Source organism: Grampus griseus, assembly GCF_964374135.1.
Source record: "Grampus griseus genome assembly, chromosome: 21".
Classification (NCBI taxonomy): domain Eukaryota; kingdom Metazoa; phylum Chordata; class Mammalia; order Artiodactyla; family Delphinidae; genus Grampus; species Grampus griseus.
The window spans coordinates 28390094-28417094 of NC_139015.1; the positions used below are offsets into that span (position 1 = coordinate 28390094).

General features: G+C 44.3%; 1 protein-coding gene and 1 pseudogene across 2 annotated transcripts in view; both read left to right on the forward strand.

The window, feature by feature from the left end:
* The window catches only part of KCNU1 (potassium calcium-activated channel subfamily U member 1), a gene marked incomplete at its 5' end in the record, with an annotated part of 136502 nt that extends 127040 nt beyond the window's left edge, over positions 1 to 9462 (forward strand). Inside the window, 3 exons of the mRNA XM_082680408.1 lie at positions 4139 to 4333; positions 6355 to 6473; positions 8969 to 9462. Of these exons, the coding sequence (XP_082536534.1) occupies positions 4139 to 4333; positions 6355 to 6473; positions 8969 to 9371 (717 nt within the window). The 3' untranslated portion in view covers positions 9372 to 9462. The remainder of the gene's footprint in view (positions 1 to 4138; positions 4334 to 6354; positions 6474 to 8968) is intronic.
* Positions 9463 to 16113: 6651 nt separating this feature from the next.
* On the forward strand, positions 16114 to 18320 carry LOC309839005 (exocyst complex component 3-like; annotated as a pseudogene). The gene has a single exon. The product of its transcript is annotated as an exocyst complex component 3-like (transcript).
* Positions 18321 to 27001: the final 8681 nt, after the last annotated feature.

Here is a 27001-nt window from a genome sequence, read left to right on the forward strand (position 1 = left end):
GGGAGACAGGAGTCAGCCATTCCACCCCATTTTGCACATCCATTTTGTCCCGTAATTTCCCTCCCCAAGAAGCATCTTCCAGATTCAGCTCTTCCCACCTGCCGTCCAGCTTGATCCTCCAAGAGGTCTGTTTCCCATGGCTGCACAGTCAGAGGTTATGCTTAGAATCAAAATGTGTGTTTCCCTGGTGGCCATCCTCTGCAGCAGGGAAAGGCTGCGGACTGGTGCGTTCCGAACAGGCTCCCTCAGGGTAAAGGGGGCTGACACCTCAGCAGCTTCTGGAACAGGGTGAGGCCACCTCCTTGACTCGCGTCTCAGTGAACTCTGTTTCGATCTAATATTGCGGGGCCCTCTCTTCCTTCTCACCTGTCCCTGGAAAACTGCGCTGTGCTTCCAGGTGGCCCGTAAGAAACCCAAGGAGAATGAACTCACAGGTCCCGAGGAGAGAACAAAGCCTGAAAAATGGGGCGTGAACTTGTCACCGCCTGAAAGTACTGAAGTTCTGCTTTAGATTGTCATGTAGTTTTCCCCTTCTATCCCCTGATATCCCTGTGATTTTTTTTTTTCCAGGATAAAAATAATGGATTTTCCCTCCAAATCTTCTGATTCAGCCAACACTACGGCTGCAAGTACCCCCTGGAATACTACTGTAAACTCCTGGCCCAGGTGGAGAAACATGCCCCTAAGGTGTAATTGGGATTCACTTTTAACCCTCAGCTCAATGCTATGTAAAAATATGGAGGGCTCCCCTGGTGGCGCAGTGGTTGAGAGTCTGCCTGCCGATGCAGGGGACACGGCTTCGTGCCCCGGTCCGGGAAGATCCCACATGCCGCGGAGCGGCTGGACCCGTGAGCCATGGCCTCTGAGCCTGCGCGTCCAGAGCCTGTGCTCCGCAACGGGAGGGGCCACAACAGTGAGAGGCCCGTGTACCGCAAAAAAAAATTAAAATTAAATAAAAATATGGAGGCGCACTCAGACCCCTCCATATGGGAGCAGGACTCCCATATGGCTTTATAACAATAGGATTTCAAACCTGGACATGAAGTAGGAAGCATTTCCCTTTACTTATAAGGGAGGTAAGGAAAATAACAAAAGTTACCTGGCTTGAGATCTCAAGTTCACTGAGCTGGTTAGTGGCAGTTTTCCTACCATATAGCCTCATTCTCAACTTAGAAGTATTTCTCAGAAAATGTGGGCCTTAAGACCTTTTGAGATTCTCAGAATTAAAAGTAGTGAGTGGCCAGGATGTTAGTATCTATGTTATTAAGGGGTAATAGGAGAGAAACCTCAAACCTCACTGTAGCTGAAAGTTAAAACACTTTGGGCTGCAACATTTTCAAGCGTCAGCAGTTCAAATTCTGATTGAACTGATGACATTAGATATTAGAGATATTAGATAATATAAATCTGAGTATATTAGAAACACTATTCAAGTTTAGAAGTCCTAAAATGTTTCATGCATATTTCAACTTTCATATTTTCTTGAGAAAGAAAAAAAGAATGAAAACCAAAAAAAAGGAAAGAAGGGAGAGAGGAAGGGAGGAAGGGAGGAAAGAAAAAAGAGACCCATAATGGCAGTGCCATGGAACCCCGAATAATAAGAATGTAAGATGGGCTCAGAATAAGGGTGACATGTAAATCCCATAATTTTCCCCAATATAGAATTGCAAGCCTTTTGATGTCAAAACTGAAGAAATGATAGGGTCAAAAGCTAGGCCTCTCTCTGTTAAATATGTAAAGTACATGTTTCCCTAGAGGCATCGACACCAGGATAACCCTAGAAATTACACCTTTTTTTTTTTTAATCAGTGGAGAAATATTCTAACAGCATTATGTTTGATCATTCTACATTACGGCCACTTGTTCTTAAACGGATTGTGGTCCAATCTGGATTTACATCCTCCACTCCCTCCTGGATTTCAGGGGGCCAGATCCATGAGACCCTTCTGGGTAGAGGATGCAACAGGGAGGGAATATACGGAGGTGACTGTCAGTCAGGAGGTTCGTTCTTTCAGTCTGGCCATTAGGATGGAGAAGGTGTTTGAAGTCATCTTTAATCTGAAAAATATTGTAAAAGTCCTTTTCTTTTTATTTTCTCTTAATTTACATAGATTATATTATTTCCTAGGTCGCCTTCTCCAGTGGGCTCTACATTTTGCTAACAGTATTGGTTTATTTGTTAAAATTCAACCGCCAATTGCACTCAATATTCTGGCAGCTGTTTTTGCACTCAGTTTTTAAAAATCATTTGTAATAATTGTTTGCAGCAGCCTTTGCATTGAACATTCTTGCACCTGCCTGGTCCAATGTGCTCTTGAAGACGTGAATGTTAAGTAGACAAAGTCTGTCTGAAAGAACACATCATTTAAGGCCTGTTGCTCAGAGTGTAATTTGAGGACCACCAGTGTCAAAACTACCAGAGGTGCCCTTTAAATTCTGATTCGCACTCCCGTACATAAATTCTGATCCAGTAGATCTGGGATCCCAGAAATCGGGTCTCATGAATATCACTCCAGGTGATCCAGGTACGTGAACACCAGTGTCGAAGACAGCACAATTCAGTGGTGTGTGCTGTATATCTCATTGAATCCTGCAAAAAGTGCTCAAAGGTGGGTATTATCATGTCATCTTTAAAATCATAAAACTATGACTGAGAAAGAATACAGGAATTGTCCAAAGGTGTTTCGGTCCGCTAGGATGTGCCAGTCCAAGATTCAAACTCAGGTGTGTTCCGTACAAACAACTAGCTCTAAAATGCAGGAGAATAAAATAGAGTAAAGCCAGTGGCCATGGGATCACAAAGAAAGGAAGATTCCATTCTGATGAGGAGGCCAGTGTAGGGTCTGCCAAGAGGAAAGATGAACCAGATGTTCTAAAGCAAAGGCATGAAGGAGTAAAAGTGTCACTTGAGCGACTGCAGATTGACTGTAGTGTGCACCGGAGAGAACCATGGCTCATGGAGATGAGCTCAGAGAGGGAGCTGGTGTCAGATCTTGAGGGCTTTGAAGACCGTGGAAACGGGTCTGAGCTTGGTTTTACTGCAGGTTCAAGGGATGGGTGGCGGGATCTGATTTGCGTTCCTGGACAATCTCTCTGGAAGCATTTTGAGCAATGGATTGTAAATGAGAAAAAGACTCGTAAAGAGGTGTGTCTCATAACCCAGACTTCAGAAGACAAGTCCCTGAATTGGGGCATGGAGAAGGTGAATGGTAAGATTTCTCAGTAACGATGGAAGTCATTCCTGTTATTTATAATGAAAACAAAATGACTGATTTTTATGTAGGTGCTATATAACCATGTCAATTCTCATTTCTACTGGAATAAAAGTTCGATTTAGATAAGACCAAGGGTAGGAAATTTAGGACATTATATAGATAACACTGGATTTAAGAAAACCTCATGGGCAATTATTACAATGCTATTTCCATGTATGTCACTGCCTAGTCAACACTGAGTGTGTTGGAATCCTTTGGGAAAAGAGTCTAAGAAAGTGGCTTGGCGTATTCAGACTCAAGCTACTTTCAAACTAAGTTGACCCACACGTCAATCGTCAATCTCTGGCTTCATTTTGATGCCAAACATTCTGAAATCCCATTCATTTTATGCTCCACACCTGCTGTTTTCGAAGTACACCATGGGAGATGGACACTGTGGGAGATTAAGTTAATACCTGTCCTCACATAGGTCAGAATCAAAAGGAATGTAAGTGGATTCACATCCGGAAGAGTCAAGTGTCGACGCCGATAGTAAAGTCAGTCCCCTAAGGAAAATCCCTAGAAGTGTCGTTACATGTTGTGAATACGTGTTGGTGCTTGTTAGGGCGTCTGTGGCCTGATACACGCCTCTGGGCATTTTTGGAAGCGGGGACACCCTTGGGGTCAGTGTCATTACCCGTCTTCTCCTACTATTACAGTGTAAGTCCTCCCCAAAAGAGCAGGAATGGGGTCAGTGCTCTTTTCTCTGCACTTTGCCTAACCCAGTGCCCTACCCAAACTGCCGGCTTTGGGATGATTTTAATGATAATGAGAGACACTGCTTTGTGCCATCAGATCCATTTCAAACAACGATGCCCAGTAAATCGCCGCGTCTCTCCACCTCCACCTTCTGACTTTGCACATGCCTCGTCCTTGCTTTCCAGGCGTTCTACAATTACCATGTTCTGGAATTACTTCAGATGCTGGTGACAGGAGGGATAAGTTCTCAGCTGGAACAACATTTGGATAAGGAAAAGTTCTGTGGGCCGAATGACAGTTACTCTACCGTTTCACCTGGAAGAATGCGGTGTAAGCTGGGGCTTCTGTCCTTAAACCAAACCATTTTGTCAGACATTCAAGTGAGTCAACTCTTCTCGTAGTAGAGCGTCTTAACCTCCCTGAGTTTTGGAAATTGATCCAACCTGTTTGGGTTCCTAGATCACCTAGAGCATATAAATAATAATAATAATGACAAATTAATGTAATTTATATTCATAGTGTATTTACAATTTACAGTGCATTTTCACGTGATAACTGTTTTTTGCAACAATTCTGAGAGATCAAGCCATTGTTAGTATCCCCATCCTCCAGGTAAAAAAGTGCACAGGAAGCATCAGAGAGGTCCCATAACTTTGTCCCTTGACAAGGATTTTAATAATAAGTGTAATGTTAATATTCACTGAGCATTTGACCTGGGCCTGTCTGCTTTGTTTGTTTGTTTGTTTTTCACTTTATCTCTCCAAAGGTTTACATGGTAGGCATCGTTATTAATTCCATTGAACAGATTAAGAAGCTGAGGTGCAGAGAAACAAATACTTACCTGAGACCGTATTGCCTACCAGTGACCAAGCAGGGTCCCTCTAAGGCAGTCTGACCCAGGGCCTGTCCACTCTCCCTACGCTTGGACTACTAAAGAAATCTGATCCAGACTTCCCTGGCAGTCCAGTGAATAGGACTCCACGTTTCCAAGGCAGGGGGCACAATTTCAATCCCTGGCCGGGAAACTAAGATCCCGCATGCTGCGGGGCATGGCCAAAAAAAAAAAGAAAGAAATCTGATCATGTCACCTGAAATCAGGCAGAAGGATTCCACGTTTGGGCCTAAGAATCTGTCTGGGCTAGCCAGTGAAAAATGCTTGAGTTTTCTTAGTCCTCTGAGCTAACAAACAGTAGATTATAGCAAGGAAGAAAATAATTCTGGCAAATCCCGATGAGGCATCTGGGCATTTGGGGCTCAGTGTCGAGTCCAGGCTGCAGTGAGGAATCTACTGGTCGGCCTGCCTTTTGGTTTAGTTTTGAGTAACATGGCATTCGATTCCCCGGTGTCACCGTCAGGGGCAGGCCTTTAGAGGGGCCTGAGCAGAGCCCCTTCTTCACAGCCCTCTTCCTGCCTCTGTGTCTGCAGTGTCTCGGCAGGTACTGCCAATAAGGGCGAACCCCACGCTCTGTGCTTCTGAATTCCAGGTGCAAACAACATTCCAAAGCTCCCTCCATGGTCCGGTCCTTCGAATTTCTGTGGTCCTGGGTTCCTCATCTCAAGCTGACTTGTGAGTGATTCTAAGCCCGGGACAGCTGCCACTGGCCACTTCCTGTGGGAACCAGAGGTGGCAGCGGACTGGCCAGCCCTTTCTTCTCCATTTATGTCTGGCCCTCTGTTCTTTACCCTGAGAAATCACAGAACTAAACAGACTGTTCTCTTTCGACTTCCCTGAACGCACTGGCTGCTGCTTTGAAGCCTGCAGCTACTCAAGGTGCCTTGTTGGCAGTCGCTTGAGAGCAAGGTCAAGAGGAGGATGAGAAGGCCGCTCTCTCATTGTGTGCCTTAAAAACTGTATTTTCCGGGCTTCCCCGGTGGCGCAGCGGTTGAGAGTCCGCCTGCTGATGCAGGGGACACGGGTTCGTGCCCCGGTCCGGGAAGATCCCACATGCCGCAGAGCGGCTGGGCCCGTGAGCCATGGCCGCTGAGCCTGCGCGTCCGGAGCCTGTGCTCCGCAACGGGAGAGGCCACAGCGGTGAGAGGCCCGCGTACTGCAAGAAAAAAAAAACCCCTGTATTTTCCAACCTGGTGCTCACTGTGACTTCTTGATCGTTACCAAACCAGCAGTAGTAATAAAAACGAGCATAGCCCCTTGCCACACCACACCCAGACAGGCTCCTGAAAGACCAGAGTCATAAAAACAGCTGCCGGTATTAGATGCTCAAAACTCACGGTCAGCCTGATTTCCAGCCCACTTGCTGCCGCCACCAGAGAGGTATTAGGAGGAAGCTCTTGGGTCTTCCAGACTCCACTGGGAGAAAAGGCAAGTGACACTCCAGTAAGTGCTTGTTACAGCTTGATTCGAGTGCCGCCATATGTAAGTGTTTCTCTCTTCTCTCCCCAGCCAAGAAGGACCTTTGGGCAGATATTCTGCGGCTCGTTAGATAACCTTGGAGTCCTGTGCCTCGGCTTGTACCGCATGATAGATGAGGAAGAGCGCAACCCAGAGCACAAAAGGGGAGTGTATGCTGGTGTAGAAGGCGCCGGCCACGCCCAAGCACGAGGGCCAAAGCGACGTCATTCTGTGTGAAAGAGACGGCCAGAGCTTAGGGCCCCCAGATGCAACAGAGGGTGCTGGGGAAGTAGGTAACAGTGTAGGATCAGTATAAATAATATGAATGCACCCTGGTGATTGGGATCCAGGTAGTACTGGCCATGTAAGGAGAAGGGTTTCTCTGTCCCCCGTGAAATCTGAAATGCAGACCCAGATTTTCAGTCAGGGTTCTTTTGTAACTTACGCCTCATCGACGCCTGTGCGACTTTTTAAAGCCGAAAAGCCACTGTCCACACTGGAAAGAGTTACTTGTTCGCTGCCGGACTCGCTGGGTAAATATTTACTGAGTGCCTTTTTTCTAGCCACTGTGCCTTGTCCATGTAAGATACGGGAGTGATGTGTAGAGATTTCAGTTTAAAGAAGATCATTCTGACAGTAGTGGGGAAGAGAAAGAAAATGTGTGTGGAGGGGAGAGGAGAAAAGAAAGGGTACTGGGTACCAGCTCCAGACAGCACAGTAATGTAGGACCAGACTAAGAGTCTCGTGGTGGGAACGGGCAGTACTCAGTAGAGAAGGAGAAATTAAAAATAATAGAGTGGAAATGGATCGATGAACCTGTTTCAGGAGGAAGGGGAAGGAAGTCAAATCACTGAAAGCGGAGTAGTCATGAACACGAAGAAATACAGCTTCTCCGCTCGCAGGAGAAAGGGAGGAAAAGAAAGGAGGCCAAGGCAGATCTGGCTGTGGATGAGGGCTGTGCTTAGGGAATGTTTACGTAACACTAGGATTTCTCGGTGACGAGCAGGCATAGCCCTGGCTGAGAGAAAAGAGGGGGAAAGTCTCTAGGGAGTTGAGAAAGACGTAAAAGTTACATCAGTCACTGAGGGGACTGGAAAAAGGAGTTTACTGTGCATCTGTAGAAGCAACAGTGCAAAGGGAAAGGACAGGGGATGGAAATAGCCTGAGGAGCGGATGTACCCAAGAGTAAGGAAATGAGAGAGAAAGAACGAGGGGAAGTCGTGGTCAGAGAGTGATTTATTGAAGGGTGAGGTTTTAGAGGCAGGATGTGTCAGGAAGTTACAACAGCAGTATGCGGTCAGGAGAGTGGTTGGGAGATAAAGATCACTGGGTAGTGGAAATCAAAGAAATTGGTCTGCGTGTTGGAGTCGTAAATCACGGAGACACTGCAGGCACATAAGGTGACGGTGGCACTAGAGTTTGGAAGAAAAAGTGTCCCATGTGCCAAAGGCCTAAATAAACATGGAGGTGTGTGGATAACACCGAGGTGACTCAAGAGGAGGGTGGTAAGGCTGTAGAGCATGGACCACAACAATGGGGGGAGCAGGGATGCTCTGGAAACAGCACTCGGAAGCCTGAATGATGCTGACCCCCCATCCCCATCTCTGTCTGCCTGTGACTGACCCCCAACACCTCTGGAAAACCTGTGGACCGTGGTAATTGGGAGAAGGTGTAGCCCATACTTGGGCGGACCTCAGGGAAGGAAATGATATTCCTGTTTGAAAGAGAGTATGTGGTTACAGCAGATCTTGTTTAGAATATCACAGAGGTTACAGGGGACTCAGTGGGCGAGAGGGAAGTGGGAAGATTATTCAGTGAAAGATCAGTGGTGACTTGTGATGGGTGCTTAGGGAGGAAGAGGTGATTATTCGGGGCAACACTGGAAGTCATGCAGGGTTCTGCTGCCTCAGCGTTCTGACAGGAACACTGGCGTCTTCATGAACCTGACTCATGTTCTCTGAGGATTTGCCGTGTGCCTGATTTCCTGCCAAGACATCCTGCTTCTCTGCAGAGTCTGTCCACGCAGGTCCAGGCTATGGGTGATCTTTGAAACTCATTGACTCACTGTTTGCTTACCCGTCAAGGTTTCAAATAAACCTTTGGTTACTTTTCTTTTTCCTCCACTGGGCAACCTACATTCTGTGTGAAAGTTGGCGGCAGAAACATGAAAATAGGCCTAACCCAGGATGGAAATATCTGGCATGCGCGTAATCTTCCAGTTTTGATAAAGCTTGGCTAAGTGCTCAGAATTGTGCCAACCGAATTCATTAGGGTCGTGGATATTAAAAGCAGAGAAACATATAGTTGGAAAAGCCATTAGAAATCAATTAGCCCAAACCATAGTCCCATCCATCTCCCATTAAAATGATGAGAAAAGCAAGGCCCAGAAGGGAGGTGGCATGCCTAGGGTCAGAGGTGGTTGGTTTCAGAGGCAGGCGTGAGAACCAGTCTCCCAGCTACTAGCCTTGGACCTCTCCTGTTGCGCTGTGCCAGAGAGTTGTTTTTTGTTTGTTTGTTTTTTACTATTAATCAGAAACTAAATAAAGCAAAACAAAAACGTCTCCTCTTTGGGCCCAGCAAAGTGACTTTCTTGTTTTGGCCACTGCCTGCAGCCACACCGTCCCAGCTGCAGGGGCTCAGAATTCACCTTTGGCTCTTCTTACAGGTTTGTGATCACCCGGCCAGAAAGCGAGTTTATGCTGCTGCCCTCGGATCTTGTGTTTTGCGCCATCCCCTTCAGCACCTCCTGTTACAAAAAGGATATTTCACCTCCAAGTCCGTGTGAAATTATAAATATGGTGCCACTGACAGAAGAGACGCTTACAGACGTAAATTGTCCTCCTTCAGTTGACCAGGTCAGCGAGACTGCAGCCCAGCCACCCAGTACATCCGTCCGTTCGCTGGAGCCAAAACCAGTCCCCGTTGGTGATCCTGAGCAAGCAGTGTTGACTCCAAGTGGTAAACTCTCATCCCAGACACACCCAGGTGAAACCAGGAAAGAAAATGGAAAGGAAAACATGGAGGAAACCACAGTGGAAGATGCCTCTGCCTATCCAGAGTCAGACTAGACCTGCCGATATTTCCCAGGAGCTCCTGGCTCACTCCTTACGAGGCATCTCCAGAGGTGGTGACTTTGAACAAGGAAGGAAAAGATGGACGCCTGCCATTTTTGTGGCCATTGCTGAGGGGTGGATCAGCAAGCCCACACTGTTTGGGAAGAGACAAAAGTCCGAGCTAATCCCACTGGATCTGGTGTGATAAATAAAGGAATAGATGATAAATGCCTCTCTAAGGGAAGTTCATTGCTCTGGGTCTCTTGAGCAGAAAACATGATGGTTGGACCTGTGTTAAAGACATTGTTCAGTACTTGCTGGGTTCCTCCACACAGGGAATATAAGAAGTAATCAAGGTAAAAACAAGAAGGATTTAGACATAAGAGACAAGAAATAACGTGCCCCCAAATCAAGCGTCTTACATTCTTTATCCTCAAACAGGCAAGTAGTGAACTCGTCGTATATTATCATCTTCTCTTTTTCCCTCATGCTTTTTCTTTCCTCATCTCTTTCTATAGGAGGTGAGGAAGACCAGATGGGGAGATACTTGTTTGAATTGGAAACGAATTTGTGTATAATTAAAACCTAGACATACCCTAGCACAAGAATGAATCTTAGAGTGTACTCAAGATGGGGTACCTGGACGAAGTCAGGTAGATTGAAATATACAGCCTTTCAAATTCCCTAATTCAAGAATAAAGACATCATCTCGTGAGAGGTAATAAAGCGTTTCCCCGTATTCCAAAAGGAACCAGTTCACTTCCCTGTAAGCCTCATCTTTAAGTCATTTCATCTCGGTATTAGTCTGTTAACACAGTAGAAGTTCAGCACATCCAGGAAGTATTTACTCCCAATTGGTGAGCCTTGTAAGCAATGCCTTCTTGTGTTATAGATACAGCATAGGTAGAATTGGGGAAGACAGAAAGTAATAAGCCAGATTTCTCATAAATGGTTTTACATAATGTTTATGATATCCTTGACATTTTCCTCAACATCCTTGCTGATTTGGTATCACTATCTCCATTTTACAAAGGAAGAAACTATGTCACAAATAGGGTTCCCACATAAAAGAAAGGATACCCTTTCTTTTCTTCTTAAATTTGAATTTCAGATAAACAACGTTTTTAGTATGAGTGTGTCCAAATTATCGCACTTAGCTAGTAAGTGATCAAATCGACATTTAAACCTAGTTAATTTGACTCCAGCACCTATAGACATTTGCCTCCAGGCAAAATAGAAGAAATGAACCAAAAACATTCATCCACAGGAAATAAAGTGTATTAGTAAAGCTTTGGTTGTAATGAAATCAACTTAATATATGTGGAAAAAAGAGTAATTGTGAGGAAAGTTGTCAGAGACCAAGGAAATCCTCGTTTAAATTTTTTTTTAAGCTTACCTAGATCATCTTCATCCTTCTTTTTTGTACAGATTGACTTTCTTTGTTTTTCCGTATACATGGCAAAATATATTTTCCTGCAATTCTAAATTTATAGGTAGAGTTATAGGCACATCAAAGATTTAACCGGTCCATCTCTGCCTCCCAGATCCTGATTTCTATAAGGAGGCATGTAGTGGGCTCAGCTTTGGCCACTCCATCCCAGCTGTCAGTGGATGAGGAATAGGGTACCTCTGAATGGAGGACTTGTCCTCGGGGAAGGGAGGATGGTTCATGGTCTGGGAGGACATGCCACCAAACATCTACTGCAAGGACAGTACCATTCCTCTGACCCGTTCCCCGAGCCATTTTATACAAAAGCATGTTTAGTTGAACCAAAATATTCCTAGGAAGGGATGGATTAGCCCTACGCACATTCAAAATCCACAAACCCACTGCTAATCTCGGTTTAGCATGTGAACCTCCAGAGTCAAAGCTTAGCCCTCAGATGATCTCATTTCCAGTGCAGCGGAGAAATTTGAATGAGAAGTTCCTTTATTTGCCAGTATATTAGGTGAAGGGGTACCAAAAATATGGCTAAAGAAAGATTGAGGTATATGCAACTATAGCCAGTATGTAAGCATTCATGTTGCCAGTCTTGAAAAATAAAACTGACAGAGGACCCCTCATGTGCCAGGTGATTCCGTGAGTCCAGAACCAAACCCTTTACATACAGATGGCAACATTTTTATGCAAGTCATAACACTACATCCTTTGGTAATACGGCGGATACTTAACTCATAATGATTGTTCAATTCTTATCAATAGAAGAACTGATATGAAGACAAGAGAAAATGTGCAAGGAATTTAAGAATATGTGGCCCAGTGGTTTTTAAGATTTTTTAAGGCTTTGACCTTTCTGAAGTTGTATGGAAGCTACAGTCTACCTCGCCAGAGAAGAAGAATATATGCACGTATTACACAAAAGTCATTATAAAGGTCAGAAGGAGGTCATGAACCACTCTACAGTTTCTCCATCACCTTCCTAGATCCCTGATGTAGGCCTTCAATAACCAGTGGAGTGATCACCAGAAAGAACACAGGGCAGGGGAGTCAGGAGACCGGAGTACTTGTTTCGGATACTTCATTAAACATTTGTGATCTCGGGCAAGTTCTTAAGTCTCTCTCAGCTACTTTCCCAGCTCATTTTACTTTTTTTAAAAAGAAAGTTGAACTGGAAGATTCTGAACATTACATCCATCTTCATTCATTTGCATCTATATTTATTCATGACTTGCCGTGTATCAGGCACGGTGCCAGATGCTGAGGATAGAGCAATCATGAAGACAAAGTTGCTTTCCCCATGGAGCGTAGGCACCGTATGGAGGAGGGAGAAGATAAATGAATAAATAAATGAACACGATAATTACAGATCGTGTCAAATACTGTGAAGAAAGTAAACATATTGATGTGACAGAATTGTGGTGGTCAGGGACCACTGAAGGGTGGCAGCATCCTGTGGATAAACTATTTCAGGAAAGAGAACGTGGCATGACCAAGAAAAGAAAGCAAGTCAGTGTGGTTAGAACGCGGCACATAAGCCAGAGGGATGTAATCTCTTAATCAGGAGGAACATTACATTTTACCCTAAGTGCAATGTGGAGCTCTTTGATAACTGTAAAGAATGCAGTAACGTGTTGTCCTTTATAGTTTCAAAGATTACTCTGGCACTTATGGTTTCAACAGTATGACTAACTGAATTCAACTGGATTTTCTTCCTCCTACAAACACTCAGAAATGGTAGGTAAATTATAACAAAAGAATTTCTAAATGTATAACACTACTGTATGGTACATTGAAAAACGGTTAAGATGGTAAATTTTATGTTTTTGACCACAATTTCAGAGATCGTGGTATACATATAAATCAGTACAAAGAAGTGAATTCGTAACCTTATATGCATACCTGAAAATAGATGAAAACTAATTAATTAAAAATGAATGAGCTAACTGAAGAAATATTAGTAAACTAACATAAATCTAAAGAGATTTTACATCACCTTTCACATTTCCCGACATAGTTGTCTGGAACAGGAAACCGGAACACAAATCCAGAGTCTGCTTTACTTAATAGCTAAGCATTTGCTATTTTGAGAGATAGCAAAAATGCCCCCTATCCAATGGATCTTTCACATAACCTAGAGAGACAATGGAGCAACAATTAACAGAACTCAGGAGCGGGTTGACTAGGTTACCATGAAGAAGCTGGAGGGGAGTATGTGAAACTCTCTTTAGGAAGTGCTGTTCAAAATGTGGTCCCCATGCCAGACCTGTTGAGTCAGAATCGGCATTTTAGCAAGATGCATAAGTGATTCCATACGTTCAAGTTTGAGAAGCAGGGCTTTCAGGGGGTGTGTATGTGTCTTTGTATATATATGCAATATAGGTATATATAACATGTATCTGTAATATACATTACACATCCACATAGACACATACCTATATACATATGCATAGGTACATAAATACACACATGGTGGCTTCTGGTAAGTTAAAAGATCTGGAGGTTTGGTTTTAATGAAAACTACGCCCTCCAACCTTTAGCTATTCGGCATGTTCACTTCTGTTTAAGACCTACAGTACATTCCAAACATCTCTAGTTAGCTATAAAACCCTTAACCTGACTACCTTCAAACCATAAAGGAGTTAAGGGAGGTTGGAGTTCAGTCAAGTTGGTGTATATTTTCCTGGAGGAACAATAAATAACCGACAGCTCAAAGGCATGGGTTGTTTCTCCCAAGGCAAAGAAACAAAAAAGCCCACCCTCTAAAAGCAATCTGCTTGGGTTCCTAGACTGGCATGCTTAGGGAGCACGGGCAAGACAGGAGAGGAAGCAGGAGAGGAAGGAGGGCTGCGCGGATGGGCAGGAGAGAGGGAGGGAAAGCCCTCACACTAATTAGGTTTGAGAGAATACAGGATGAGTCCAGCCACTGCCTGCTGAAAAGAAAGGAACTGGAGCAGCTGATGCTAAATTCAGACTAAACTAACCGCAAGTCCCCTGAGGACGTCACAAGGTAAACCTGATCGTCTCTATCATTTACAGTCATTATCAGGCAGACTGCTTCTGTAATTTTACTGGGGCGCCAAGGAACAGATCCCTGAAGCTAGGGGGAAAAGGTCCCAGCCCTCCAAAGGTATTTGAAAAGGAAAACCCAGGCAGCCTCCGTGCTGCTATCTTCTGATTGTTGCCTCTGTCAAGGCAGGGAAGGGGGATGACTTCATACAAGGCAGGGCTGCTCAGGTCTGGTGAGTGGCTAGAGCCAGGCTTTTCTCCATCTTCGTTTTCTCTCTTCTCTAGCAACCTCAGTTAGCCTCCGGAGAGCCCAGCAAGCCTTCTTTCTTTCTTTCCTGAGACAGGGGAGTGCTGACCAGCTTTTCCTCTTTCTCATCTTCAAGAAAATATCTTTGCAGCATTTCATCTTGTAAGAAAGTGGGGAAAGCCAGCTGATGTACCAAGAAGGCAGCCAAGAAGGACCACTCATCTCTGAAATGTATTACTCAGCTCCCATCCTTCCCAACACCATCCTTTCTCTTGCCTTCCTGACACAGACTTTTTAACTAGTTGTGTACATCACCACTTTACTTCCACAGCTCTGAGTCACTCCTTAAGCCACCCCAACCTCTGTAAACCCCATGATTCTGCTAGAAAGACTCTTTCTAAGATCACCAATTCCATTTAAGTCACTCACTAGAGAATATTTAGTACTGGCCCAACTTGAAGGCTCGGCAGAATTCAGCACAGATGATCCCCGCCGCCCAACTCCGTTCTGAAACATTGTCTTCCCTCGAGTTGCGTGATACAACAATCTTGTAATCAACCTTTTACCCTCCTGACTATGCATTCTCAATGTCCCCTTCAGCTCTTCTTTTATACAACATGATTAGGTATTAGTATCACTCAAAGCTCAATTACGGACTTTCTTCTTTTTTTACTCTCAGGGGTCACTGAGTGATCCGGATAATTAAACTGGAGAGCATATACCTGAAATTAAAGGACAGGGGCTACTTACCTCTAGCCATTATTTCTATGCAAGAACGTGGCCCGATTTTGCTAGAATATTTTATTTTTAAGAGAAAATGAGAATTTTGATTTTTATATAAAAATATGATGCTTTTTAATTTATGTTTCTGGTCATGAGAGAGTAGCTGTAGCAGACCAAGCCTCATGCCAACAAAAAAGTTTAAAACTGGTTAAAAATTTTTTTTAAATACCTGTTTGAAGTAATCATAGAGCAACACAGTCAGCAAGAACTTGAAAGTCTAAGACCCAAGAGAAAAGAAAGCCATTGAGGTGAGTTCACCATTCTGTGCTGTTTTTCCCTCAAGGCATTTGCCAGTCAGTAAGTGGCACCAAACAAGAGATCCAGTTGCATTTCAAGGCTAAGGGCTTTCAGCAGTTCCGTGGGGGTAGGAGGGGAAAAAATTGGGGTTGAGTGTTACCAAGGCAGCTAGGCATTGAGAGAACTAAGTTTTAGAGAAAAGAGAACGGAAACACTGAGCGTGACTCTGTGCTGCTTTTTTCGTTGAAGGTATTATTTCTTACTAATATTTGCAACATAAGAGGCTGAGAAGACGAAAGAAAAGGCCAGCTAAGAAGCTAGAAAGCTGAGCAGAGCTTTGACCCGTCTCAGAGTGCTTGGGAGGTGAAGTGGCATCTGAGGCCCGGCAAGGGTGATGGGCCCAGGTTAACAGCCTTTGCTCTCAGTTGAGATTCTTGAAAGGTCTTCCTTTAGGATTACTTCAAACTAGAAGTAGACCAGTTCTCACAAAGCCTGAAACCAGCTTTAATGCCTCCCATCCCCTGATTGTATCAAGGGGACCAAGACCTACTCTAGCGAACCTATGAGTAAACAAATAAATAGATTCTAATCTGCTGGAAGTTAGCATTATTCAGAGTTTCTACACGTTTTATACACAGTATCCGGTACTCAATCAAAATGGCTGGATTCAGTCTCATCTCTGCCTTATTTGATGCTTTTCCCGAGCAAGCTGCATTAGCCTCCAGACACACCAGCAAGCCTTGCTTCCTTCTAGTTCCTGAGAAACAGCAATGTCGCCAGCCTCTTTTATTCCATTTTGCCTTCAAGAAATAAGTAAATAATTACCATGAATGATACTAGAGAGACTCAAATGACCAAATCAAGAGAAAAAAAATAGATAATGTAGATGACTCAAAGATGATCTAGATATAATACACAAGACAGAGATTTTAAAGTAACTGTGATGAACACATTCAAGAAATCGGATGACACTTCCAGTCAGGCGCCGGGTGGCAGTGCCAAGGGATATCGTTGCTCTCACGCGGGGAAGGGTGGCGGATTCCGCCTGCTTTTTAACCATGAAGGAGACAGACCAGGAGGATGTTGCAACAGAGATTCAAAAGGTCGCTGGGATGCTTCTGTGCCTGGACCAGCAGGGCAAAGAGGAGGGGAACCTCAGAAGAGAGGCCTGGAGAAAGGCATCCGTGGAGGTCACACTGCAGGTCGCTATCCAGTCATGGTTGGATGGGGTGCTGTATGGGGTGCCACATGGGCTGGAACCAGCTCCAAAATGCACTGGATGATGTCAGAGACATCCTGCGGTCCTTGGCCAACGTCAGCAAAGACTTGAGGTGGAGCATCCACACCATCCACCAAGAGCATCAAGTACGTCAAGGATGAAGGATGCCGTCGTGCAGCGCACCCAGCTCGCTGCAGCTGTGGAGACCCTCAAGAACATCTTCTTGGTGTCCCGTATTGTGAGGAGTGGGGACCCTGGACCTCACTGAACAAGGGGCACTCCTTCAGGCCCACTGGAACCTGATGGACCTGGAACAGGAGTGTGCTCCTGGGAAGGGCTGATGTCCGAGCACCACCACGTGGACGTGACCCTCATCCACAGTGACTTTGGGAGCACACGGGGGCTCTCAGATGAGCTGGCCAAGCAGCTGGGGATGGTGCTGCAGAGGTCACCGCTCACCACCCCCCAGGACCCCATTTTTCTGGTCTCTGTTGTCAGGATCTTGGAAAGGGAAGAAAATTGATTGGTGCATACTTGACCAAAAAAAAAATGCAAACTAGCTTTGTTCCCCTTGAGAGGTCCAAGAATTGGAAGGAGGAAATGTTTGTTATCTTGGACAGCATCGTGAGTGCTAGAATTGAGGGCACAGAGGCAGAACCCCAGGGAGTCCAACAAGGTGTGGTTCATCTGCCACCCGGAAATCATATGGAAGCATGTCCTAGATGACCCCACTGTTGCCAAAAACCTGATGGTTGCGTGCTTTTCTCCCCATTATGAGATTTTCAGAAACTCCTCAACCACCAAGCCCTGAGAACCTGGATGCAGATCTTGTGGGAATATCTAGAAGCAAGTGAGATTATGAGCCTGTTTGACCTGGGTCTTAAACACCTACACAAGCGCAAAGATGACTGGGAATGTGGAGCTGGTCCCAGAACTGGACGTCAATGCCCTGGAGCTTTGACTTTCTTCAAATGTGGTGTCTGAGCTGCTCCATCTGTACATGTCAGCTCTCACTTCAAACACCATTGTCTGGCTGCAGAAAGCACTAGACACAGACACTGAAGACTGAATGAAATAGACTGAGCCCAAAGCGGACCCAAGTGGGAACACTCCCTACCACTGTCTTCCAGATGGTCCATCAATTTTTTTAAATTACTGCTCAGATGAGTGAAGATTTGAAAACAAATTACCAGTTTGTGTCTTCAGCAAATGAATCCTTTCTTAAATAGACACAGAGTTGAGGCTCAGTTGTATACAGAACATCTGAAACACTGGCAGCACCACACTGCTATGTTCAGGATATGATAACAATCATCACAGCTGTCAGAGCTTTCAGGAACCCCTAATCAGTTTAAAAAGGAAGTATTTTTAAAATGAAGTGGAAGAGGGTGTGTCTCTGAGCCAACCAAACATGGATGGGATTTTAGACACCGTTGTTGCGAGGAGGCTGCAGCAGATACCAGGAAGAGGTCTTCCAGGATCTGGAGCAACATCTCGATGAGCTGATAACAAAGAAGTGGCTGTTAGGCTCAAATGCCGTAGACATCATCTGTGTCACTGCGGAAGAATATTTCAGTGATTTTGCAGAAACTAAAAATCCATACAAAAAGAGGGTGAGAGTGAGTGGTGGTGGGTGCCTGTGGGCCATCACGCAGAATCACGTCTCATCCTGGAGCACTAAGGAGTACAAGGAGGTGCCGAGAAGACAGTCAGGGAGGCTGAGCTGCTCCACTTCCTATTCCAGAAGCTGGCCTCTGGATTCAGCAAACATGCAGGTGAGCACAGTAACCCTACTGTCGCCCTTGCAGAAGTTGTGCCTGGAAGTTTCAACTCTGGTCAGCAAATACCCAGACATCAAGGATGGCCACATTGGCACACTGCTGGCCACCCGAGGGGACGGCAGCCAGGACATGAAGCAGACCATCGTCAGGAATCTGGAGCAGGGTCCCATGGCAGGAAAACCCAAACTATGTGCCCATCTTCAAGGAAATCATAGTTCCGAGTCTGAACGTAGTGAAGCTTCTCAAGTAGCCATCGGTTTCCAGCTTTGTGTGCGTTATTCTGCACTCGTCATCCCCACCTCAGAAAGGTATTAAAGCAAAAGTGACTCTCGATGGTTCTCCTCCGAAGTTTCAGGTCCTCGAGCCTGTCTCCTGTCATGCCGAGCGTGTTGTATGCAAGGTGCCCGGGCTTGTGACTTCTTGAAGAACAAGTGTCCTGCTGGCTGTGGTTCCTCAGGCTCTCACATTTCTGTTGTAAACATCCTTTGTGAGGCAGGACTCTGATGGGAAATGCCTCATGGTTGATCATCATGGTGGAAAAGGTGTGTGGAGAGGGAAGAGGCCCTGTCTTCATTCACTGTGGGTCTTCACTCAGAGACATGAAAACAAAAACTGGAGAAATTTACCAGAGAATGATGATCTATCAAAAAATTAGTTTCAAAGTACAAGAAGTAAAATTATAAACGTAATAGTTGGGTTTAACAGCTGTTTGAGTAGAGAAGAAGGTAAAATTAGTGAATTGGAAAACAAGTTAGTAGAAAAAAGAGTAAATCATGGAAAAAATGCACAAATGTGTTTACGAGACACATGGCACATGGTAATAAGGTCTAAAATGTACTTAAAGTTTCAGAAAAATAGGAGGAGAGAGAGAGCACATGAGATAGAGAAAAATATCTGAGGAAATACTAAGAATTATCCTAAACTGAAGACATCAACACACACATTAAAGAGGAGTCTCTGTGAACCCCAAGCATGAGAAGTGAAAAAAACTAAACACATCATAGTAAAAAACCTTCAAATTAAACTAAACTAGAAGATTTTAAAGGCATCCAGAGTTTTAAAAAAGACACATTATACATCCAACAAAGTTACAAAAGGATGGAAGGTTGACTTTTCTACAGAAACAATGGAGCAAGGGAATAACACATTTAAAGGTCTAAACAAAGAAAACTAAAGACCTATCATTCTATACCCAGTGAAAATATCATTTATAAATAAATGCAAAATACAAAAATTACCAGACAAACAGAGAGTGAAAGAATTTATCACCTTCAAACTAATACTAAAAGAAATACTAAAAGGAATTCTTCAGACATAAAGAAAAGGTTCATAAAAGGAAGTACAGAAATGCAATAAAGAATGAAGAGCAAAAAAACGTAAATATATAGATAAATACAAATTAGTATTGATTTTTTAACAATAGTAATATCATTTTGTGGGATTTAAAATAAACATGGGAGAGAAATAAACGGAATTTAAGATGCCTAACATTTGTACATTGCTGGAAATTGGTAGAAAACAGTGATGAAAATACTAATTCATAGTAACTTTATTCAGTGAAAGATGCACATTATAATCTCTTGGGTAAAGATTAAGAGAATAATACAAGGAATGCATAATGAACTATGAAAGAGCAAAATGGAAAAAAAAAAAAACTCGATTAATCAAAAAAGAGGACAAAAAAGAAAAGAAAAAAAAAAAGGCCAGTAACAAGTAACTAACAAAATAGTGGCTGCAGCAATTTACATTGTTTGTGGTTTCAAACAAATTTGAGAATTGTTTGTTCTATTTCTGTGAAAAAAATGCCACTTGAATTCTGATCGGAATTTCATCATATCTTTAGATGGTGGGGAGAGTTAATCAATAATCAAAAACCTCCCAACAAAGAAAAGTCCAGGGCAAGATGGCTTCACTGGTGAATTCTACCAAACAGTTAAAGAATAAGTAATGCCAGTCCTTATCAGTTGCTTCCAAATAAAAGAAGCTCAGCAATGCCTCAAAGCACATTTCCTCTGCAGGGTGTATTTGTTCTGCAGGGAAAAGGCCCTCCCAGAACACCTGTCAATCCTAACGACAGAAGCAAAAGTTCTAGTTGATTTTGGCTAGAAAGCAAATGAGATGTTTTCATGCGTAACTTTGATCAACTCTGGCTAAAAGCAATGCTATGTAGGGGCCAAATGAAAGTATGACACAGGGGTGATGTAGGTGGATGCCAGTCAGTTCAAATATTTTTGAATTCCAAAACTCTCTCGCATTTGAGGAGTGACAGTTTGAAGGAATTAGGTAGGAAAAAGCACTCCTGGCGTGTATGCTGGCATCCTTATGGAGGGCTTCCCTGGCAGAGACGGTAACATAGTGGCTTCACGAGTCAGATTGGATGCTCTCTGTGGGGGGGGAACATATACAGTTTATACTATAAAATTGTTTATTTGCTTCTATAGTTCTTATATAACTCTCATATTTCTATGCCCTTTCTTTAACTTTTCTTAAAATGTGACTTAAGGTAATCTATTATAGAAGCAATGAAATTGTACTTCCTCTGCATGGATCTCCTCTGGGGCCTGCCGGGTTGTTGTCTCTCCGTGGTGATTGAGTAGGGCTGGTACTGGAAGACCAAACTCGTGCCTTTACAACCAGGAGAGAGCTAAGCTCCTGTGTCCTCCTGTATCTGGCTGTCTTCGAGCACAGCAGGGACTGTTCCATTATTTTGAACAGAAAAGGCCAATCACCTTAATAGTTTAACAGTTCTTCTGAGTGGTCAGTCCGTTGTATACATGGATTTTACCTGGGTTGAATGCTTGGATCTGCTAACAGTAAAGAGCCTACACATAAGGACCTCCGCTGACTCAGAGTTAGGTGGTGGGATGTGGAGTCCATGCAGCACAGTGCTGCACAGAGCAACGATTAAAATCTGCTCCCATCTGACACATGGGAATCGAGTACACAGATGTTTGAGAGATGGTAATACTTGCTGTGGGGTGCCTGAAAGTCACCCTTATTCTCATAAAACACAAAGCAGGCAGGCAACTATTATGCCAGCTGACTGACTTCTGTTGTCCTGGATCCTAGAATAACCTTGAAATAAGTTTTACTTTGATAGTAAAGCTAGAAAACACATACTCCATAAGCCCTGGACTTTTGCTGAAGGGACCAGAAGCTTAATCAGGGGCAGGAGAAGAAACTCTGATTCTTCTGCAACTTCTGTAGTTAGGGATTTGATTTAGAAATTTTCCTTAATAGGTATCCACAAAGTAACCCACACTAAAATGGGCTTGCATCTCTATAAAATTATAAGTACTGAGTTGACTGCTACTGGCATTGGAAATCATGGGTCTAAGCAGTAGCGTACTCTGAACCATGTAGATTACAGTCACCAAAAATCAGATTGGATGCTGTCTGTATAGAAGGAGTAGAGCCCTTAATCAGCAAACCCTGCCCAACATTGTTGGTGGTTACATCGTTGTTGAATTCTGCATGGGGCTAGAAGGCTGGTCACTTTGTAATGTACAAGGGAAACTAGGGCCACTTAAGGCAATGACTATTTATCAACCATCATGGAAGTATTTTAATAATACATCAACCATGCTTCTTTTTTACTAGAGCCCAGGGACAAGACATCCCTCTGCCCAGGATCCAGACAACCGGAGGACAATGAGAAATGGGGGAAATCTGAGACAATTGTAAAAAGTCTCACTCCTTAAATGAAAGCTAGCCACCTGAGTGGACTGCAATCACACTGGAGACAATCAAGAAACTTTGCAGAACGAATTAATAGACAGAGATGGATGTTTTTTCTTCATCATTTACCTACTAGATGCATCTGGCCACATTTTCATCAGTTTGCACTGCTTCACAGGTAAGGAGCTCTTCGATTTGCAGGCTGGTACACAAAGGAGGGCAGCAGTGCCGAATGAACGACTAGAAAACAAGAAGAAACGGGGGGCTGGTGGGGTGTTGTGAGCTAGGGGAAAGCAGAGATTTGATTCTGAAGAGAAAATCCTTACTGGGTCAAGGCCGCTTTTGCATAATTCTATTATCACCAGGAAGAGGAGAAATAATCATATTAGGTGAGAGCTATACTGCTTGACGTGGCTTGTCTTACGTTACTTTTGAAGTCAGACAGGTTTAATTGCTTTGTGTGAGCGAGTTGTTCGGAAGGCACCCGATCAATAAGGCAGGTGCTGCGAGAGCAAAGCAGGGAAGTTTTTGATGTTGACAATGACATACAATGTTGTGCAGAAAGGAGTAATGCATTCTGTCACAGTTACGAAAAGGTTATATGTGTGTTGCTTTGGGGAGAAGAGGCAGTGGCATCTGGGAGGGTGGCCTCCAGGCAGGCCGGCCACAGGGTATCAGCATGCTGGTGGGTCAGCCCATGAGCAAAGGGCAGACCTTTCTGGAGCCTCCCTGTCTCTGTGCGGGAAGGTGGGCATCCCCACCAGCAGCTGCACGGGATGCTCTCAACGTCCACTCCACCTCATCTTCTGTTTACAGAGCCCGGGCAGCTCATGAATTTGCATTTAGTTTCTGCCCACCATTGCCTCTCCCTGAAGTCCAGCACAGTCCCTAGTAAGGCTGTCTTCATCCAGGGCTTGGCTGGCTCAGGTAAGGCTTGTCAGAAAGTTACCCACAGTATACCAGAGGTGGCCAGGGAAACGTTTTGGTTCTTTTTTTCCAACCTGGATCCCACTGTAGAGATACTCAGTATGAGGAAAGAGAACAAAAGCTGTGGTCTTGTGAGAGCCAGCTGCGAATTTCTTCCAAACTCCAGTGATGTTGGTTGCTTGAAACTGGCCCTAGTGGTAATATTTGCACCATGGAAAGCAGCTCACTCTACAAATAAGGGGTTTGTTTGTTTAATTGGTGAGAGTTGGTTGTTAAGCATCTAGTAGCACAATACCAGGTGAGGTGCAGAGGGCAGAAAGGGGAAGCCTGGAATTTAACATCCTTAATTACCCTCTGTACCCCCTCTCCCAGCGGCTGCCCAGATGGCTCAGCTGAACCTCTCCTCTCTAGCTTGACAAGCGCCGCAGGCCATGGCTCTCCATAGAAGTTTCCATGTGTGCCTTGCTCTTCAATCAGATTTGTATTTTAGAAAGGTAACCCGGGCCACACTGTGTTGGGTAGACTAAAAGGCTATAAAATCAGAGATCATAACAGAGGCAAAGACATCAGATAGTAATCTAATTGCCCTTGTCCAAATAAAAGATGATGAGACCCGAATTAAGGCAAGAGAAATGGGAATAGAGAAGAGAAGACAGATCTAATAGAGGTTCGAGAAATAGAGCTGGCAGGACTTATTGATCGATGAGGTGTCAGGGTGAGAAAAAGACAAGAGTAGATGATAACATCCAAGTTTTGTATGATACTGCTATTCCCCAGGACAGAAGGAGTTGCAGATTTGGGTGGAAAATTGATGACTTTAGAACAAGTCGAGGAGCCTAAGAAGCAGGGAGATGGGGCTGGCGCTCATGGGAGCAGAGTTGACTTGAATGCATTTTGAATGTCAGCACGTGGTGGTAAGTGACAGCAGGTGATAAGAAGGGATCACTCAGTGATGGTATGAAGTGAGAAGAGTCCAAGGAAGAAACATACAAAGAAGAACACAATATGCAAAGACGCGTGCAGAGAAATGAGAGCCCACAGAGGACAGGAGAAGGATGGGCAGTGAGGTAGTAGAGATCTAGAAGAGAAGCAAAGAGAGAAGAGAGTCAGAGAGTTGGACAGCCATTAATATAACATGTCGGGTCAAGGTCAGGAAACATGAAGTCAAACAAAGACTGCAGGTGTTTGAAGAACAAGTGAGCAGAAGGTGGAAATAACTGAAAACAGTGAAGAAGAAAGAATTCTAGGCTTGGAAGGTAAGGAAAGCCACTGCCAGTAGATTGTAGGTGACATGCAAGATAAAAAACTATTTGCTCTTCCAAACCTAAGCACTAATGCTAGTCCAACGCAGAGTCAAGGGAGGACTTTATTTTTAAGGGAACCCACAAACTTGGTCATAATTGTATGCTTTGCAGAAGGGACCAATTGCAACAAAGTTGCCAACTTGGGAAGGAGAAAGGGAATCTCCCTTTCTCCTTCAGTAAGGTCTAGATAAGGCAGGAGAGTCCGTCAAGAGCACAGGTCTAGAAGAGCACAGGCCTTAACATGAGAAATTACATCTCCTGCAAGACCAGAAAAATGGAGGTGAGAATAAGTGCAACTATAGATAGCTTTTGGTTGCTGGGCATTGAGGGAGCTTATGCCTAATATTATCAGTTTTCTCATAAAATTCCCAAAGTTTGAGAGTGAAAGTTTTCTGATATAAGCGTGATGAGGAATGGGAGAGGGCGTGGCACTCCATTGTAAATTAGTAAACCTACCTTATATGCATTATATGTAATGCTCTAATGAACAGACACAATTTTATTGTTCTGTGTTTTTTGTATATTTTGTGCCCCCTTTAGCATCTATCACAGATATAATAGCACATCTTACCCAGCATTACTATTACTCATTTGACTACCTACCTTTCTATCTAGAAATAAACTTAGAGTAAAAAGAAAGGCTTCTAGCCCAGATTGCCTGAAGTATAGTGGATGATTAACAAGTATTTGTTGAATTGATGAATGGTTGAGTAAATGAGTAGATGTCTGAATATTAGTCCCGTCTTCCTAGCTAAACTGTCAACTGTGTCGTGTCTTAAATTTGGTCTGATTCCTCAGCGTTTTCAGTACATACAAGCTGCACGATCAGGAAAAGTTAAAATGAACTGGGCAGCTTAACGACCAGTGTTGGTGTAAAAAATCAAGAAATGCATTCTAAGAGAGAAGCTTGAGATGAGGGAGAAATGGAGTTCAAAACCAGCCTGACCTGCAGGAGAAAATACAATGATCTTCCCCCTACCAACAGTTTCAGTTATTGATTGTTTTTCAAGTTTTAAGGAAAGTATCCTTTGAGCCTCCAGAGCCTCAGGGTTTCCGTTTCTTAGTGGAATCAGCAGGTCACGTGGAAGGATTACCAGCATCCCTCACCCAACCTGTTCTCTGGCTTCTTGAACCATAGCCCCCATGGTCTAGAGACCGAGGCCCAGAGAAGGTAATCAGTTAGTGTCCGATGTGTCCCTGCGTCATGGATTTCCTAGCTCTAAACCTGTGCTCCCTATTGCCAGCCGTCTGTACTGACAGACAGAGAGAAACGCCTCGGGCAGGCAGTGAGAGGGGGTATCTCTCTGCCCTGCTCTGAGGTGTCCCATAGCAAATGATAGTGGCAGGGAAATGTCTTAATACAGCGTGTTGTTTAGCATAATTGATGTTCAGATGCAGCCTCGGTAGAAACAAGCCCCGTTAATTGGTCTCTCAACCTACATTAGCTTTTGCATCACAGCCAATTAGGTAGGGGCCATTAGAGCCCTCCATGCCAGGGCCGGGAAGGGGCTGGCAGTCAGGTGTAAAAGACTCTGATGTGCTGTGTGTACAGCTGCACCACAGCCCGAGCCATCTGTCCACTTAGGAAGAGGAGACCTTATACAACCAAGCTTAAAGGTGAAAAAAGGAAGGTGATGTTCGGGAGAGGGAAATCTGGGCTCTTCCAAGGGATGGAGCGCTGGATGAATCTTTGAAGCGTCTAGATCCGAAGGGTATAAACCTAAGACTAGTCCTACAGCGATCTTCCTAATGAACCAAGAGCCCGTCTCTATTCTCTGAGCCTCAGTGTTATTGGAAGTGCCCTGGACACAGAAAGGAAGGACATTTTCGAGGAGACGCTGTGGGATTGCTGCTCAGAGCGAGGTCCTCGGATCAGCAGTGTCACTGACATCTGGTCAGGAGGGTCAGAAATGCAGCTCCCAGGCACACTCCCGACCCTCAGAACCAGAATCTACATCTTAACGAGATACCCGCTGTTCCACGTGCCCATTGAAGTCTGAGAAACAGTGCTCCAGGCCAGGGGGCAGCCAACGCGTTTCATTGGTACTCAGTGTGTCCATTCACTGGCCTCTTCATGAGGTGGCTTTCACACCACAGCCACAGTGTTGAGTAGGTGTGATGGAGATCTTGTGTCCCGCACGCCTAAAATGGTGACCCTCTGGTTCTTTATAAGAGGAGTCGGCCAACCCCTGGTCTGGGGGGATATCTCTGCCACCAACCCATGTGGCCAACATTCCTGTTAGTCCTCAGAGGGCAGGTGAGTATCAGACCATTGAATTTGCTCTATGAATATTGTCACGCGCATTAGGGACAGTGGAGCAAATATTAGATGATCTCCAGTCTAGGGGCTGAGGAGTTTGTAAGGTTATACAGACACCAGCAAAAGGTGGCCAACACTTTGAACTTTCTGCTACCTTGACTGAGTCAAATGGTTTGAAGGAGCCTTTCTCTCCCTCATTCACAGAGTATAAAGAGAAACTGACAAGCTGGCTCTCTGAATCAAACAATCACCGAATTTTTCTGTTGCATCCTTGAAAGCATGTTCATGGTGGCTGGAAAGAATCACTTTTTTTCTAAATATACCAAGGGGTTACATTAACTTTATGCCAGTGTTGGGGGATGACTTCATACGCAATGAATTACCCAAAGAGCCTGCATTCCCCCTTCTTGAATTTCACCAGGGTGAAATGTTCAAACAGGTGTGACTGCTTGCTTTATATAAAGCAAAAGGCTTGTTGAAAACACACATTCCTTAGTGCATGTCATAAAGAGAGCTTATGCAAAGACTCCACAAAGACTGCAGTGATTCATGGTGAGGAAGAGGACTGCTCAAGCAACATTTCTGAAATTGCTGAGATATTTTGGTAGAAGATCCTGGCCTGAAGCTTCTAGACTTGCACTTGCAGGGTTATTAAAAAAGCAACTCACGTTGTGGAAACCTTTGGAGGTTTTCAAGCTATTGCTTCCCAAGTCTGTCCTTCTATCTCTGTCTCTGTCTCTCTGTCTCTCTCTGTCTCTCTCT